This window comes from Branchiostoma floridae, chromosome 12, assembly GCF_000003815.2.
Source record: "Branchiostoma floridae strain S238N-H82 chromosome 12, Bfl_VNyyK, whole genome shotgun sequence".
In the NCBI taxonomy this organism is placed as follows: Eukaryota; Metazoa; Chordata; class Leptocardii; order Amphioxiformes; family Branchiostomatidae; genus Branchiostoma; species Branchiostoma floridae.
The window spans coordinates 18,063,163-18,078,347 of NC_049990.1; the positions used below are offsets into that span (position 1 = coordinate 18,063,163).

General features: G+C 43.0%; 3 protein-coding genes across 3 annotated transcripts; 2 read left to right on the forward strand and 1 right to left on the reverse strand.

Moving 5' to 3' along the window:
• The first annotated feature begins 1,767 nt into the window (after window positions 1-1,767).
• On the forward strand, window positions 1,768-3,378 carry LOC118427328 (peroxisomal carnitine O-octanoyltransferase-like). Its single transcript, XM_035837064.1, has 4 exons — window positions 1,768-1,913; window positions 2,045-2,192; window positions 2,443-2,567; window positions 3,168-3,378. The coding sequence occupies exons 1-4, from the start codon at window positions 1,773-1,775 to the stop codon at window positions 3,351-3,353; spliced, it is 600 nt and encodes a 199-aa protein (XP_035692957.1). The 5' UTR covers window positions 1,768-1,772; the 3' UTR covers window positions 3,354-3,378.
• Window positions 3,379-5,786: 2,408 nt separating this feature from the next.
• LOC118427325 (peroxisomal carnitine O-octanoyltransferase-like) lies at window positions 5,787-9,442 on the forward strand. The gene is made up of 8 exons (XM_035837061.1): window positions 5,787-6,199; window positions 6,540-6,647; window positions 6,812-6,942; window positions 7,420-7,543; window positions 7,730-7,808; window positions 7,999-8,092; window positions 8,570-8,686; window positions 8,966-9,442. Exons 1-8 carry the CDS (start codon window positions 6,134-6,136, stop codon window positions 9,078-9,080), a joined length of 834 nt encoding a protein of 277 aa, XP_035692954.1. The 5' UTR covers window positions 5,787-6,133; the 3' UTR covers window positions 9,081-9,442.
• A 271-nt stretch (window positions 9,443-9,713) lies between these two features.
• On the reverse strand, window positions 9,714-13,173 carry LOC118427324 (collectin-12-like). The gene is made up of 5 exons (XM_035837059.1): window positions 12,311-13,173; window positions 11,692-11,797; window positions 11,407-11,498; window positions 10,566-10,719; window positions 9,714-10,167 (listed from the first exon to the last, which is right to left on the reverse strand). The coding sequence occupies exons 1-5, from the start codon at window positions 12,608-12,610 to the stop codon at window positions 9,893-9,895; spliced, it is 927 nt and encodes a 308-aa protein (XP_035692952.1). The 5' UTR covers window positions 12,611-13,173; the 3' UTR covers window positions 9,714-9,892.
• Window positions 13,174-15,185: the final 2,012 nt, after the last annotated feature.

Sequence of the window (15,185 nt, forward strand, 5' to 3'; positions counted from 1 at the left end):
GCTGACGATGACGTCCTTGGTCAACCTGAGGCCACTTGAGCGCGGGTTTTATCTACCTAATGAAGCGCCCATCAACACTCCTTATGATTACGGTGAGAACAAGCAGCAGACATGGTACAGGAGAGAAGATGATGAAGACGCAGACTCTATGTAGCCGCTTCAATGATCACATCCGCTACTAGCGATTGGTGTCGGTACTACAGCCAGATCCCAGTCAGCGCTATGAGGTCTTCATTGTTCATGGCCGCTTGGGCCTGCAGCTGTTCTCCCAACCTCGCAGGGGAAGGGTAGGGCCGCGGGAGGAGACACAAAAGTTGGGCGGCGGTCTGAAGGTTGAACAGCAGGGAAGACAGAGCTGGTACAGGGTAAGGAGACCTCGTCAGTAGGCCTTATACAGAGAGAACGAGCATTCACAGTAGTAACTTTGACCGTACCCCGCCCATGGAGACGAGTGCCACAGGAGTCGATGAACCCAGGCGGCTATTTTTCATATGCTAAAGGCGCCAAGGACGGACGGAGAGGATCTTACATGAGTTGCCGACTAGTTGTCGTATTGGCAGCCTATGTTTTAGTGACAAAGCAAAGCCGTTTCAAACGGCTGGTCCTTGTAAATTCTATCGTTTCTTTGCGTAGGGTAGAGGCGCTTGGCAGAAGCATATAACCATGAGAGCTAATTACATAATGGTATGTTTTAGGACCGGACCGGTGAGGTGAGGTGATGTTTTAGTAGGCCTTCAGGCATTGATTGAAGGACATAATCATTATAAATACACTGCGGCGTTTCAGGCATTGAAATATTACTTATGAATGAGTTGCTACGAGAATAAACAGTTTTGATCACCGGACTCAAAAATGATAGGTAAAAACATATCAGAGCACAAATAGAAGACTTAAAAACCCGATGTCATCAGGCGAACGGTAAGGAGAAATCGTGTGCGTGACTTGACCTCAGGTGACCAAACGTTTAAACGCGAGGTCAGACAATTTTGCTAACCCCACCAAAACTCCCCAGGCATCAGCGCTAGTTGACAATAGACACAAGGAGGTTTGTCATGTTCCCTCTGAACCAATGAGAAACGACCCACAGTGGGATCATACCACTTTCTCATTAATTATACAAATTAGGTCTTTATTTGCATAATGTTTATCTATCAACATTCTTCTCCTTCTCAGTTACAAGTCACATGTTGCAATGGTCCTATAAAGGCACAGAACAATTATAAAATGTCCTAAATTATTATGCAAATTCTGATTTGCATAGTTACCATCACATTATGTATCACTTAAGCTATCTGCATACCAAAAACCACGATGATCCGTTTATCCCTTTTTTGGTTATTCTCCTTCAAAGTCCTGCGATTGCAGTTCAAAAAAGCTGCTAGGGGGCTTACACATATAACACTTACTCTCTGCCCCAAGAGCTATCTACCACACAAAAATCACGACCATAGCATGTCCAGAACTCGAGATATCAAACCAGAGATTCCGCTGCAGTACCATAGCAAGCCGCTAGGGAGGACACACTCACACACACACACACTCACACTCACACACACACACACTCACACTCACACACACACACTTCTCTCTCTCTCTCTCTCTCTCTCCCTCCCTCTCTCTCTCTCTCTCTCTCTCTCTCTCTCTCTCTCTCTCTCCAGAGAGACCTGTAAAAAGCATAATTTGCATTACGCGTTATATTCCATATGCGTAAATTGTTCTCTAGCTCTAGAACAGGTGGATCAGCTGTCCCCGCTAACAGCACTACAGACCCCATGTCGCTGACCAGAGTACATCGAAACGCCGTCCAGCTGCTGCAGTATGTCGCCTCCCGCACGGGGCTTACCGAAGCCGTCAGGAAACTCCAGCTAGCGCGGCAGTTTGCGGCCAGCGACGACGAACTGAAGCAACTGCATGTAAGTGAAGTGTAAATAGTTGGCTAGATGAACAGACGTGAGATTTCCAGTTATCCTTCTCCGTTAGAAATAATTTAGTATGTTTATGACTTATGGCAGACTTAATGCATTTCTGTGGTCTCTTCTTTAAGCTGAAGTGGATACCTGGAATTCTACAAGAATGGTTACAGAAGAAAGCGATCCAAGTGTTTGGAGAGAGAACCTGGAAGTACCAGGACTCCCTCCCACCTTTACCTGTGCCTGCTCTCAAGAACACTCTGGACAAGTATCTAGAGTCAGGTATGGTTGTCAATCTGGTATTGGGAAACCGTAAAATTGCTTGTGACTGACCTGCAAACTACACTGCGTAACAATTCCTTTCGTCCTGATTCCCAGTTTTAACGTTACATCGTACTTAGTGCATGCACAATTATCATAACAACAAAGACTACTAAAGCGTATACATGAGAGAGGAGAGATTTGAAAGCAAACAAAATATGAAGGAGTAACTAATAATGCTAGTATTAATAATATGTCTTTGTGTAACCAGTAAAACCATTCGTTACGGCGGAGGAATACAAGCACACAGAGACGGTGGTGAGGGAGTTTGAAGAAGGGGTCGGCCAATCGCTGCATCAGCAATTACTGGAGAGGGCAAAGGTAAAAAGGAACTGGGTAAGTAAGAGAACGTGTGTTATGTGTAGTGTGAAAACTGAGCCATGGACCAAACAAGAGTTTACGTTTACACGTTATTGAGTACAAAATGTATATTACTTTAATTGATATAGAAGATGTTAATTGAGTTGGACTTTTAATCAATGCGACATACATGATCGACCGTTGTGTTCCAAGTTACTGACTTTTTGCTTTTAACGTACAGTCTTTGGTGAAATTTCGCCTTCCCTGTATGTACTATCACATATTATAAAAGTAGAAATTATCAATGCAATATGTATATACATGTCAATCTATAGCTAGCTTCTCTTTTTAGAGACGTACAAATGTACCGTGTCTACAGGCGGCATAGCCCTAAAACTTGGGAAAACAAGATCGTATTTTTCCAGCAACAATAGTGTAAATGCATCTAAGTTCGCGGGGATTTAATTTCCCGGTAGCAGAAAAAAGGACTTTTCGCGGTGGTTTTAAGTTTGCGGTGAAGCGGCCACCGCGATAACCGCGAACATTAATCCATCGCGAAAGTTTCTGCATTTACAGTATATTATAGAAACCATGTAAAGGTTGTTTGAATATTTTTCTGTATCGTAATGTCCTCAGCTTGAAGATTGGTGGGTGGATCTGATGTACCTTCAATCACGGCACTCCCTCCCCCTGACTTCCAACGTTGTCGGGTTTGTACCCGTCATGGACCACATGTGGTCTGCCATAGGGGTGGAACCAGCAGACAGGGTTCCACTGTTCCTCTCGGCATCTCTCTATCTGTGGAAACTCCTCAGGAAGTAAGTCCAAGAGAATGTATGTCTGGATGAACCTGTGGAAAACAGAAAATTAAGTTTTACTGAGTAACATCTAATTAATGTTATTTGATAAACTTGCATAAAACTCGCAAAGAAAGTTTATTTGCCTAAACGCATTTTCTATCATGATTATTCATTCTTTTTCAGGTCAATGTACGCTATAAACGTATTTGATATCTATGTATTATTCAACAAAGTCACTAATATCAATATTGTGCTTTTAGTATTTTGTTGTTATCTAAGATTTGTAGGGATGGGTACAAAACCAGTTTTTCTTATTGGACCGGTCCGGAAAAACCGGACCTGAAAAATTAACTGGACCGGATGTTGGACCTATAAGAAAATTAATAGATTACTAGTATTTGATTAGTCATTCACATGTTTTCGCGCTTGCAGGTCGAAGAAAATAACACGAGCGAAGTTTATAGTCATTTCTACCAAACTTTACGGTCAGTCGTACAGAGACAGATAGCGTTGTATGGTTTTAAAACGCCAGTGTAAGTCGATCACTCCACCGAACAGATTTCTTTGTGGTGAAATGGACCATTGTTATGAGTATCATCCATTCACAAGTTTTTACATACTGAATCAGGTCCAGGTTCAGGTCCGGACCTGGACCTGATCCTCTGGACCTGAACCTGAACCGGACTTGGACCTGAATTTTCTGTACCGGTACCCACCCCTAGTGCTAACCTTTATCCACCTTTCTACTTCATCTTCATGAAGTCTGAAGTTTGTACAGAAGATGAGGTCATGAATTGTATTTTCTTACATTAGAGAGCAGATACCAATTGACAAGGCTGTGCTGACAGGTCGACCGTTCTCTATGGACCAGTTTCGTAACATGTTCTCGGCTCACAGGGTTCCTGGTGTGGCCATGGACAAGCTTGTCAGCCATTTCAAGACAGGTATGCTCATTTTGACACCGTTAAGATTAAATGATAATTAACGACTTTGATTTGGGGTTCATTGTACTGATTTGCACAGTCTGGTAAGACACTGCAGTCGTGAATAATTTCATAAGGTAGGAAAATCATTGGCTATAAACGAGGTTCTTTTTTAACAATCCTGAGTTCTATATTCAATCAACAACCTACGTTTCGGCGACTGTGACTCTACTCAGGGCAATACTGGCTGTTTCACCCAGCCGCTAGGCGTCGCTGCTATGTGGCACCAAACGTTACGTATAAAAACTATAATGGCAGTATTTATCCTGGACATTACTGTCATACATAGCAAATTGTCCGGCAACAATTGACTGTCGATTGTGTAGAGATCCTGGTTGTGAATACAGAACATAAGGTTACGCCTGATGCTACAGCATTTTGGCCACTGAGAACATGCATGAATCATGGAGTATGCTTACCACTGTGAAGCATCTTTAAATGCTGACCCTTTTTCTGTAAACCATCTTTAAATGCTATGCACTGCAGTTGTTTGCCAGCTGTAGCAACAATATGCATAGTAGATAAATATGTAGTGTGAACTTTTCTTCCCTGATTTTGCACAGAATCTGAAGGCCCATCACCCACCCACATCACGGTACTGTGTAAGGGTCGTGTGTTCAAGATGGGGGTCATCGATCAAGATGGCGAACCTCTCACTCCTGCAGAACTTAAAATGTAATTATGATTTAATAATAAACTACGGATTGCGTTTAATCCTACAGCTCCAAATCTCAAACCAAGACACTCAATACATAAGTCACGTAAGAAACTAGATAAGTTTTAAAAACGGCGGGACGTTTCAAACCTTCATCTACCAAAAAACAACTTGTTCTGATACTGATTAATCTATTGACAATCCGAGACATTCGTTTCGGTCTTGAGTATCGTTCACTTCAGGTTGCCTCAGATCAACTGATCTAGATTGATATTAATTGTCTCGTTTCTCTTTTCCAGACAACTGGAAGGCGTGAAACAACAATGTGAGAACGTCTGTGAGGGACCACACATCTCTGTGCTAACTGCGGGAAACAGGACGCAATGGGCAAAGGTTTGTTAAGTTTAGAGAAAAATATCCACGTTGGCGAGAATGTTTTAGACATGAAAGTACAAGAAATATGAAAATAAAGCGATGTAAGTGCGCATCAGCATCAATTAAAAAAGAACACCACAAGTTATTTTTTGAAAGTCTTGATGGTTGTCGACGCCCCAAAAAAAGTACAAAAATATATCTTACCTGCACAGAATAGAGAGAAGATGACGGAGATGGGCCCAGTCAATGCTCATAACCTGTCCGTCATTGAGAAGAGTATCTTAGTCTTAGCGTTTGACGATGCCACGCCGAAGGACAGTGGGGAGGTAAGGCGATGTTTTGAGCGTACATCTTAGAGCGTCTCCATGGTTCTCTATGTAGCATTTAGCAAATTTGCCAAATTGTTTTCGCTGAAAGTCTATCTTTTGCATACTCAGTACAACATACTGAGTCTAGATATTCTAGTGCCTTACACCGTATCCAGACTCTTCACCAGACGTTGGCAGGCAGTGGCAAGAACAGATGGTTTGACCATGTCAACACTGAGGTGGCCTTCAAGAACGGTCTTTTCGCTGGCAACTTCGAGGTTCGTTTTTTTTTTTTTTTTGGAACAGATCTTGCACATCATACGCATTCCTGAACAATTATCATGTACCAAAATCAGTTAACATTATCTGCATAAATTAGTCATCATATACGTTTCCTAACCTCTGTACACAATTGTGGACAAGGGTTTCTGTGCTTTAGTTTCCATAACGTTTATATTTTCAGCATACACCAGCAGATGGCATGGTGGCTGCTTTTTTGGGATACTTCGTTTTTGCTCAGTCACAGAGGATTGGACCAATACGGAAGGTATTCATACTTGAAAGCCATTAAATAGAATTCTGTTTACAGCGTATTGGGGGTATATATTGTATACCTAGACTGACTTGCTACTTGTTCTGGATATCCCGAATGTGCTTCGATAATTAATTCTAAGCACGTTTGGAATAGAAGTGCATATAGCTTCTTCACGTGCGAGACCGGTTACTTCTCACTGCATCGCCACCTAGCGGTAGGAAGAAAAAAGTTAGTATTGTCCTGTGGAAGGTGGCAGAAGGACTATCGAAGCCTGAAGATGTGCAACAAGAATTGTATCATCCATTTGACTTGTGTACCGGCCTAATCATTGCGGACATCGTTACTTTCACAGGACAAGGTCTCTGACAGGTCCGTTCCAGAACCAGAGGAGCTGATTTTCGCCATAGATGACGAGATACGTGATGAAATTATACATACACAGGAGACATTCATTAAACAGGTAGATCACTACTCTTATCAATAACTATATCAAGCTGTAGACCTATACATTGAACACAGATTAACTGCAAAAGTACTATAGATGATATGACGAACATAAGAAATGAGTCCATCATCGTTGTGCAAATACTGTGTGTAGATTGTAATATCATATGTTCGACCCAGGCTTCGGACTTGGAACTAGTCTGCCCCAGCTTCACAGACTATGGGAAGAAGTTCATCCGTAGTTTCAAGCTCCACCCGGACTACTACATACAGACTGCACTACAGCTGGCCTACTTCAGGCTACATGGGAAGTAAGTGCAATAGGTGCAGACTAAAGCTAAGGGCACAACCCGCCGTACGTGCTATTTGTCCGTGCGTTTCTTGGGATGCCACGTTCGCTCCGTATTTCTGAAAACGTCCAGGCTGTACAGGACAGGCGCGTCGCCCGTACTGGCACGTACGGGGGGCGAGTCCGCAGCCCGATGACACGACGGCGTGTCTGCGTGCTCCAAACTCCGTCGGATTCCGTACGAGTTTGTACGGAAGCGATACTTACCACTAGCTTACGGATCCCAAATATTGCCCACGTCTTTGCACGTGGGCAGCATGTATTTGCACATACGCCGGGTTGTGCCCTTAATTAGCTTAACGTGGTGCTATAGGCGACGAGATCAATATACTAGTATCCAAATATATCTAAATCATGGTGACCTTGGGTGCGAAGTTAACTATTCACTAGTAACGTTTGGGGTGTTCCCATACTTTTCCTTCCCAAATCATGACGTCAGACCAGCTCCCACGCACCAGCCGGCGACGCTGCGGCAGTACTACCACGGCCGGACCGAGACTGTCCGGTCCTGCACCATGGAAGTGGTCAACTGGTGTAAGGCCATGATGGACAACACAGTACCGGTATGCTGCTGCTTATTACTTGATTACATGTATGGCATATTGAACGAATTCTGGTGGTTCAAGCTATGTCCCAAAATAAATGTATTTTCGTCCAAAATATTGCCTATTAACCTAATATGCTGTATATAGGAATATATCCGTCAACACACTTCATATGATATCATGTTTGTTTTCTTCCCTTGTTAGATTCAAGAGAAGAAAGAACTAATGATGGCGGCGTTGAAGAAGCATATACAACTTATGGAGGAGGCGAAAAACATGCTGGGTAATCATACTTTTATGACGTATCTATTATTAGCAAATCGCCATGTAGGCATGCAGTAGTGAAAATACGCCGCTTTTGTTGCCATCGTGCCACAGCTCTTATTTTAATCGATTAAAATAATTTTCATGTACTTTATAGATATTGTAGTGAGGGTAGCAAAGTTTTCTTAATCTTTGATTGTTTTCTTCAGGCTGTGACCGTCACCTGCTTGGTCTTCGAGCTATATCTCAAAGTGCAGGAATTCCTCTTCCTTCACTCTTCAGAGATACTGCCTACACAAAGAGGTAAGCAGAAAATTCTCCAATCCCGGACGTCGTTCGGCCCTTACTTTTAGACGGCCAATGCAAACTTTGAGACAATAAATGACAAACAGTTCAGTACGTACGACAGACGTAAAATGTTGAATAAGATTTAGATTACTTTATTTATTTATTGAAAATGACAACAAATCATTACACTGGGACAGCCTAGGCAGGCTATGCAAGCTGATGACGGCTGACCCACAAAGATACAACAGACAAACAAATCTAAATTACACATATGTACATAATAGGCCACATAGGCTACGTAAGCTATGAGGAGCAGATGGAAGGTGCTGTAAATCGGTTTGTTGATGTTAAAAGTGAATGCAGAGCGTCTGAGAGTTTTTGGTTTGTAGCAAAGTTATGACCTGGAATTTAGATTACTTATTGCATTCTAGCTATTTATTTGTCTTTACAATTTTGACATTCTCTCTTCCAAACCTCTGATGACGACTGAAGTTTGGGGGGTGGGTACGTCATGCTCAATACTCTGATTGGCTATACACCAGCCCCAGCGGCAGTGGCTCCCAAGGTACCTCACGGCTATTGCATCGCATACAACATCCAACCAGATAGGTTTGTTAGTATTCTGTGTAATGTGTACTTCAATGACTACATTCATAATGAAAATTGGAAACCTGGAAAAATTGGAACTCATGCATAAAGTAACTAGGATATAGCACCCTGGCTAGCCTTCAGGTGAAGAAAACTGTCCTTTTCTCTTTTTTTATCATAAAAAATGGCATTGCTCAGTCTTAACCAAAATTACAGATAAGATTAAGAACTACGAAACGCTGACTTTTCAGTATCATATATGATTTAACGTTACGAAAAATGTTTTCGCTTTACTTTTAGGTTGACCTACAGTGTGAGTGCCTGGAAGAGCTGTAAGGAGACCAGTGCTGAGGAGATGTCGGCTAGTATACACCAGTCACTCAGGGACATGCATCAACTTCTCATGACGTCATAAGGCACCCATCACGGAAAATACAGCAATCATAATTTTACTGTTAAATTACAGTTCATTGCTGCTATTTTGTTATTTAACATTCATAAGATTGATGTTACTTTGGATTATAGGCACAGCTGACCAGAATTATCTTAATTCATATAGTTGATTATGTCAATGGTGCTTTAAAATTTCAGGGGTCAATTAATGCACTTGATTAAGTTGTTTTGATTGACTTTCTTCCTATTTTTCAAACATCTGTGGTCTCTCTATAATTTTGTTTTAAATTCAACGTCCACATATCGACTCATAAAGCTGTCAGAGGGAGAGTGTTCATTTTAGTTGTAAAGCCTTGAATTCAGCCGAAGTGGGCTGCCACTGTATGTTGTTGTGTGTCGATCGATGACGTAAATAAACCATTCATTCATTCATCTGGGACATATGCAAAGCATGAGGGGCTCCTACGAGGCGGCTCAATACGAAAGATGCAAATACACATGCAAATGCACATGCACATGCACACACTCACACACACATGTAAATGTACAAGCACACACACACACAAGAAAACAGAAACATAAGTTAACTCTCACAAACATTTTTATTGTCGGAAATTCATATCTTAAAGGCCACACAGCAAAAATGAACACAAGAAAGTTCCACTGTAAGAGGTTTATTTGTTTCCAGACATTCTCTACAAACATGAAAGTATTGGAAATATACTTATATTTTGTCTACCATGTAATGTTATATTTCCATCTTTATTGTATGGAAAATGAATCATGTAACTGATATTTGTGACATGACAACTAGCAGGTTGAGATCGCTTCTCTTCAGAGACAAGCTTGGATGTCGACCCCTACCCTAACCCATTGCGTATCAGCCCACGTGCGCATGCACACTTCAGCCATGGTTGTTGTAGCACGTTTCACATACGTGTGTATGCGTTCCTGACCAGCGTGGTGGTCAAGGTGGTAGAGACCGATATGGACGACCGGTACGCCAGGGAAGGCATTGCGGAAGCGAAAGATTTTGCAGACATCGCGGGTTCCGAGACCGGCATTGAGACTGTGGGGCGGTGCACCAGTGTCCACTCGTCCCTGGTCACCTGAAAGAATATCCAATGACATGATGTTATAGCTACTAGTAACTTCCTTTCCTTTTTAGAAAGACATTGTTTTTGTTATTTCTGAAAAGGAATAGCAGTACAGGATCGGTTTGTGAGAAAACTTATTGAGAAAAGGGATTCTTCCGACTTTGGATCAGTAGCTTATCATTGTTTGTGAAATGTCTTGTAAAAATTTTCTCCTTCACGCAAGAAAAAAGGCATAAACATCAAGCAACATTTCAAATAATGTTTCACTGTGTTAAATATCATGTCCACAACCCAATATGAAATGTTTTTATAATAAACTGACAAACACAAAGTGCCAATTCTTGAAAGATTCGGTTTCAAAGATGACGAAAAAATCACAACATCAGTAACAAGTATACTGAGTCACTCACATTGCCGGACGTGTGGACCGACTGGGCCCGGGGAACCCCTCTCTCCTTTGGCGCCAGGCAAGCCACGAGCACCCCTGGGGCCGGCTGGGCCACGGTCACCCTTCTGTCCCCTGGGGCCGGGCAAGCCAGGGGGTCCCTGGTCACCCTTTTCCCCCTGGTGGAATGAAAAACATTTCTATATCAGGAAGGAAATCGAAATGTTGTCCGTGCTCTATCCCCAGTATCGCCATGCAAGTCAGACGGACCGGGAGCTCCAGTGTAAAGTAGAGTGGAACCATACCTCAAGCTACTTAACGTTACATCTTTCGTGGTCTAACAAGAAAACACCGAGAAGCACGGCGAGCCTTCAACAAAGACGTTCACTGAAAGACCACACCGCCGCCAAGTCAAGCACAAGAAAGACACTCAGATACCTGAGTCACTGCCCACCACACCACCGAGAAAAGAGAATGAAGCCGGTTTGTGCGTGTGACAGGCTGAATAAAAGTTCTTAGTAACAGGAACTATATGCGTCTGAAGAAGTGTTAGGACCCGGCCGGGTAGCTTTTGGAATCGAAAAATATTATATAAAAGGCAACAAAACACACAGAACGTAAACAAAATAGTCAGGAGCATAATTTGTGTATATTCCTTGGTAAACAGTCTCATTTTTCATTTCCGCAGACATCCCGGCCGGGGCCCGTTTAGGAAATGGAACCAAAGCCTTACTGTCAATATATACTGAGGGACGACTGTGGTGCAAAAGATGTTGACAGCTTGAAGTTCCTTCTACTTCACAATACATAGTATCATGTGAAAAACACAATGTTCATTGTCTTTTCAATTATCGTTTTAAGCTTACCTTAAATCCCCGTGGTCCTCTCGGTCCTGGAAATCCCCTGGGTCCCCTGCACCTCGACGGGAGCCCCGGCGTGTTACACACTATGGATAGTTCTATTTGTAAAAGACGTCATACCGTTAACAGCAGAAAAATCATTTTATACAACTGCTTTATTCTTGTGGGAGATTTGATAGAGATCTTAGACCAGAACCGCTAGATGTCTTGGTTTGAACTAGATCCGAACTATTTTCCTCTATCTTGGTCATAAAACCGTTAATACACAAACATATCTTGATCGATGCTTACTAGCACTCCTTTTCGACCTGCCGTGCAGTACATCTTCCAGTCGCCAGGGTGTGTCCTTCTCATCGTCCAAATCAACACTATCAGCATCACTGTCCGTAGATTCCGACTACAAAATAAAAGTAAGGATGAACATCATTAGGGCAGCTGGGACTATCCATTGAAGCGTAGCGTAAGAAACAATGAAGCAATACCTTGTTTGAGTGCTTACCCCAAAACCTCAAGTTTTTTCATAGGGCCTGCTTTACAATTCAAAGAAAACAAGGGGTTGTCCAACTCCACCCACAGAACCCGACAACTCAAATCTGTCCTTCCGCCAGCTACACTGGTGAACTGAACACAATCTGACCAAAATGGGAACGTTCACATATATATAGACCCCGGATACTGCACAACCCAACTCTGACGTCTGCCTATTGTCTATCCCACCCTTAGGCGAGACACTGGTTCAGGTCAAACTTCGAATCATTTCCAGTCTATAAAGATGTACATGTAACAACTATTTGTTCCACCCGAGTTCGCATCGATAGTTAGCTAAGCTGATAGTGGCGCCTCATTTGTGTCCACTGATTCCTTTATGTACGAATTTGCAACAACGAAATGGAAAAAAATGGATTCTTACTTCATTTTCTGCAGTCAGATCTTGAAGGCTGGTGTCTTCTTGGGTCTCAGAGTATGTGTTTTCGCCTTCTCTTTCTTTCTTCATCAAGTACACCTCCTCTCTCAGGTAGCGAATCTCCCCGCTTTGCAAGGCTACCTCGCCCAGCACCCTGTCCAGCACGGCCCGGCGTTCCCTCAGCTCAGCCCCCTGCCACAGCACCAGGCAGGCGGCAACCAAGAAAACACCGGCCGCCAAGAGCTGGATGACAAGGCCGCGGCTGCTGTGGTCCCTGCCCTGGAGGACGAGCTTCTCTGGGATCATTTTCTCTTAACAAACTGTCACCGATCTGCGACAGAGACGAAGTGGCGTGGGTTCTCAAATGTCGTGTCGGTGAGATGATCTTCTAGGTAGGCGATGTCGAACTTATGGTCTTGCACAAGTCTTCGGTCCTTTTTATACAGTTTTACACGTCTTATCCGTCATAGACGGTAGAAAGAAGGGAAAAACCCGCGGCGTATGTCCACCATTCTTCTATTGTTCAGTTTACTATAAATATACAGCGACGTCACGTTTAGACATAAGCTGTCCAATTTTCCCTGTATTCTGTCCTAGTGATTCGTGACGTCACGGTCATAACGTCATCACCAAGCGCGCCCATTGGTTCAGAGTAAGGAGGAAAAGCCCTCCCGGTTCTATATTCGTATGGCCTTCAGCTGATGCCTGAGAAGTTTTGGCGGGGTTTGCAAAAACTGTCAACGTCACAGATCGAGATGGTTACCTGAGGTCAACACAAGTTTCCTCTAAACTTGCTTGGTACCGCAAAGCGAGAGGGGTATCTTGCCGAGAGTATTATACATGTTGGATATGGCATGGCAAGATGTTATTGATTTACACAAAATCTGCCTATGGCCATTTTTATTCGCATTTCTACCTATTTTTGTGCCCCGTCGTTTCAGACTAAGCTACACACACCTCCCTGTGACAAGTCACGCGCGAGTTATCTTTCTGTTAATGCATGACTCAATTGCAATGTTGTTTAAGTGTGCTGATCTGTAAGTAGCTCTCCTGTCCACGTATACTAAACTACTTCCTCCAAGCCCTTCGGTCCTGATTTGCAAAATCTCTTCACGTCACAGTTGACATGGTTACCTGGGTCAGATTTGACCGTCTAACTGAGTGGGCATTATGGATACAGAGAGACATACATGTACATCTGGTACATTTTGACATGTATTTCAACCTGTTTCTTCCCATTGTTTTCGACTGCTGTGCCTCTCTGTATCCGTGACAAGTCACGCACTAGTTATATTCTGTCAATGCATGAAGGACTGTTCAAGTATACCACTGTAACTAAACTTATATTATTAGTTCGGATCGGTCACACATGTGATCAACTACAGAGGCGCTTGGAGGAAACACATTATAGACCACATGTGACAAGTCAAGTCAAGTTTATTGCACAACGATTGCATCAGGTACCGTGTATGGCAAATAACATGTATTACTAACAGCTACAAACTAACAACATTAGTATACCAATCTAACATCATTAGTTAATAAAGAATATGGTGGTACAGTGTATTTCACATTGTGGCAGAGCCCCTCGGGCATTACGGATAACTTGTGCGTGAAGGATAACTTGTGCGTGACTTGTCACTGCGTACAGACACAGACTGGTGTGTCTAGCTCAGTCTGAAACTGACGGAATAAAAAATACAGGTAGGAATATAAGTAAAATGGTCAGGTTCCAAGCGTGTTAACCTGGCATATCTATATCTTACAATACCCACAATGCTGTCGGTAAGGTACCAGTCTTGCTTTGGTCAGAGTCAAACTGTCAGGAGGAAGCTTGTGTTGAAAAATCTCCAGGTAACCATGCCAACTGTGATGCAAAGAGTTTACGCAAAAGGAAACACGAAGGGCTTGGAGCTTGAGGAAACACGTAGTTGACCGTACGTGACCACAAAAGCTAGGTACAGAGTGGTACACTTTAACAGCCATTCATGCATTAACAGAAGGATAACTTGCGCGTGACTTGTCACGTACAGACACAGGCTGGTGTGTCTAGCTCAGTATGAAACTGGCGGGATAAAAAATACAGGTAGGAATATAAGTGAAATGGGCAGTTTTCAAGTTTGTAAACCTGACATATCTATATCTTACAATATCCACAATGTCCTCGGTAAGGTACCAGTCTTGCTTTGGTCAGAGCCAAACTGTTTGGACGAACCTTCTGTTGAAAAATCTCCAGGTAACCATGACAACTGTGACGCAGAGAGTTTTGCAAATTGCACAAGGAAACGCGAAAAGCTTGGAGGAAACACGTAGTCGACCACACGTGACAATAAGAGCTAGTTACAGAGTGGTACACTTTAATAGCCATTCATACATTAACATAAGGATAACTTGTGCGTGACTTGTTACAGACATAGGGAGGTAGGTGTGTCCAACTCAATGGGGTAAAAAATCAGATCAACTAAAAATGGGCAGATTTCGTGTGAATCTTGCCACTATATCTTGCCATACCATGTCCATAAAGTGGAATGCCCTCGGTAAGCTACCCTTCTCGCTTGTGTTGACCAACTGTGAGGTGAACTTTGCAGAAGACCAGGCGCTTGGAGGAAGCTTGGACGCATTTGACCGCACGTGACCCCAAGAGCTAGTTGCTGAGCGGTACATTTGAACAGCCCCTGGGGCATTACCAGAAGGATAACCTGTGCGTGACTTGTCACAGACACAGGCTGGTGTGTCTAGCTCCGTCTGAAACGGCGGGGTAAAAAACAACAGATAGGAATACGAGCAAAAATTCGCAGATTTTGTGTAAATCTGACATTATCTTGCCGTATCCACAATGCTCTCGGCAAGATACCCTTCCAACCCTGCCAGAACCAAGCGG